Source organism: Etheostoma spectabile, chromosome 22 (genome assembly GCF_008692095.1).
Source record: "Etheostoma spectabile isolate EspeVRDwgs_2016 chromosome 22, UIUC_Espe_1.0, whole genome shotgun sequence".
NCBI lineage: Eukaryota > Metazoa > Chordata > Actinopteri > Perciformes > Percidae > Etheostoma > Etheostoma spectabile.
Window position 1 is genome coordinate 13,091,393 of NC_045754.1, and position 2,780 is coordinate 13,094,172.

General features: G+C 38.1%; 1 protein-coding gene across 1 annotated transcript in view; it reads right to left on the minus strand.

Moving 5' to 3' along the window:
- cpa6 (carboxypeptidase A6) overlaps positions 1-2,780 on the minus strand; it is a 17,519-nt gene that overhangs the window by 3,496 nt on the left and 11,243 nt on the right. Inside the window, exons 5-7 of the mRNA XM_032504472.1 lie at positions 2,452-2,553; positions 2,247-2,351; positions 283-393 (exon numbers count right to left, since the gene is read on the minus strand). Coding sequence (XP_032360363.1) covers positions 283-393; positions 2,247-2,351; positions 2,452-2,553 — 318 coding nt within the window. The remainder of the gene's footprint in view (positions 1-282; positions 394-2,246; positions 2,352-2,451; positions 2,554-2,780) is intronic.

Here is a 2,780-nt window from a genome sequence, read left to right on the forward strand (position 1 = left end):
TGTTTGAGAGTAGTCCCCCCCCCCACCCCCACCCCCACCTCAAGGCGCTTTGAGTGTCTATAATAAAGCGCTATATAAATGGAATGAATTATTGTTATTAATTATTTGTTGTTCTGAATACAAGCACCTGAATAAAATAAAGATGTTTCTCCTCTGGACCCTGCATTCTGCAAAGCATCAGAATTCTTTACAATCAAAGCCTCTGACTCATGCTGTTTGAAAATGAATGAATGAAGATGCAGGATTTAGTCTGTATTGTGTTTGCAGAAAGACCTACAGTACCGTGGTCCAGCTGAAATCATATCCATCCACGTTGAAGACGGGCATGACGTAGAAGTTGAGCTGGTTAAGCAGTCGTCTCATCACAGAGTCATAATGGTATGAGTTGATTGCCTTGAATTATAACATGAAAACAGTATAATTAGGCCTGTAAGAATTATTGCATGATTGTCTAATGGCAATATTTTTACAATTAACTGCAATTAATTGCTAACTTTAGCTAAGGTCCTAAGGGGTTTGGCTGTTGAAAGTTATTGTTGATTTTGTTTGGATATGCAAATTGTAATTATATAAGGGATATTTGGTCAGACTGTTGAGCTAAAGCTATGCTTTTTGTCCCTACACGTTCATAGCAACAAAAATGACATGGGGGGATACAGTTAGAAAAAAACGTAAGTACAGAAGAAGTGATGACTTTAATTTAAATCTTTTTGTTGTTAATGACCAATGCTTTGTTTTTTATTGATGAGGGTTATTGTTCTATTGCCAATGTCACGTTCATTTTAGAAACCAAATACAATGTTGTGTGATAAGAAAGAGGCATGGTTTACTTCATAGGATGTGTATCTGTGTTACATTGTCTGGGTCACATAACAGTGATAGAACCAAAAGATGTATCCTGGAATTCTTTCAAAACTTTAATTTGACAGAAAGAGACATTCATATTGTTAATCGCAATTATTTATGAAACAATTAATTGTACAGCAAAATTTGGAATTGTTACAGGTCTAAATGTAATTATAGAGCACCGAGCTAGATTGTGGTCTAATCATACAGATAAATGTAATTACGATGCTATGTTTTATTATTTTGTAACCGTATGCATGATTGCTATCAGCGTTCTTTAAATGCACAACTGCAGTAGGTTAATAATCAGACTATAGATGAGGATTTGAAGTGGGATCTTGGCACTGGGCTAATACTGCTTCTACCTGCTCTTTAATCAGACTCTAGCCAAGGTTAAAATGCTTTAAGTCTTCAAGCAAGATGGCACCCTGACCTCCAGTGGACAACCTTAGTAACTACATGACTGTAGTTCATTCTCTTCATAGTTCATCCACTTTTATGTCATTTTTGTGTGTGTTCTTGATGTTCTGCAGCTATTTTCTTTTTCCTCCCCTAGTCACTTACTTCCTACTCCTACTTTATCCTTCTTTGAAGAATTCCCTACTGAACTTGTAAGTCCATCTATGGTCTTAGGTGAATTAGTCCAGCATTTTAGTTTAAACCATCATTATGGAGGCCATTTCAATAAGTGTCTGCTTGCACAACAGAATAACTATAGAGTACAACAAAATTTTGTTTTGTAAATGGTATGGTTCAGTGATCGAGGTTAGACAAAAGTAAGCTTTAGAATGTGCATGTGCTTCTTTACAGTGGCACGTTTACGTTATTTGCTACTCAACATCAGCTCATTTGGTTACTAGTTTGTTTAAATTATTTCTTAGCATTTGTTTAAGCCTTTTTCAAGTACCTGTCAGTTTAGGTCTATCATGCAAGAATCACGGAAAAAAGGGCTGTGACTCAGTGCTCTGCATTGATATTCATTGACTTTTCCTTTAATTATCTTAATGCTCTGGCACTGTGTTGCAAATCCCACTCATCTGGCATACAAGAAGTATAAAACAAGCCATTAAAGGTTCTTGCAGTTAATGTCTGGCTCTGGTCTGGTACCGTCCTCACTTCAGAGGGTAGTATTTAAGATCTTAAGGGTGTGATGGAACTTGTGTGCACGCCCAGGGTTGTGTTCAACATCTGAACAATAAAGAGTAATCTTCAGTATTTGCATGACTGTGCATGACGAGTAAACAGATGTTTTGTTGAGGACCCCAGAGACCAAAACATCACAGACTTGCTAGCTACAGGCTATCATTTAGATGTGTTGACACATGCATTGATGCAAACAATGCCTGCAATTTAAACATGGTTTTTATATTCAAATTTGCAGACTAGGAAAACAAGACTACCTCTTTGACAAACCACTGGCAGAAAGCAGGTCCTATCCACTCTCTGGCATGGACGCCACAGTCGATCCAAACAGCTTTCTTCTGATGACGACTTCTCTTTCCTATCTGACAGGAGACAAGCACTGTCAGTTTTAGAGTAGCATGAGTGTGCATGTGCACGCGCCCGTGTGCCATTCTTTTGTGTGTCTCATGCTTTTTATCCTACCTGAAGCACGTAAAGCGGTTTACCCTCATACGACTTCCCGATGGAGAACATGTCAACCAGGTCAGTGTGGGTTCTGTTCATCTCAAACATCCAGCTCTGGATCTTAAGGACAGCATATAATGCAGAAGAGTGAATGTCACTCAAGGATTTGTTTACAAAGTTTTCAAGAGTACACTGGAAAAAATTATGGTTTAATGTGCATTTAACCTTTCAGACAATCTGAAAAAAACCTTCTAAGACATACTCCATGTTCCTCTGGAGTATGTGCATGGTTGTGTCTTTGTCTGCACAAAGTGTCTGCACACACACACACACACACACACACACAC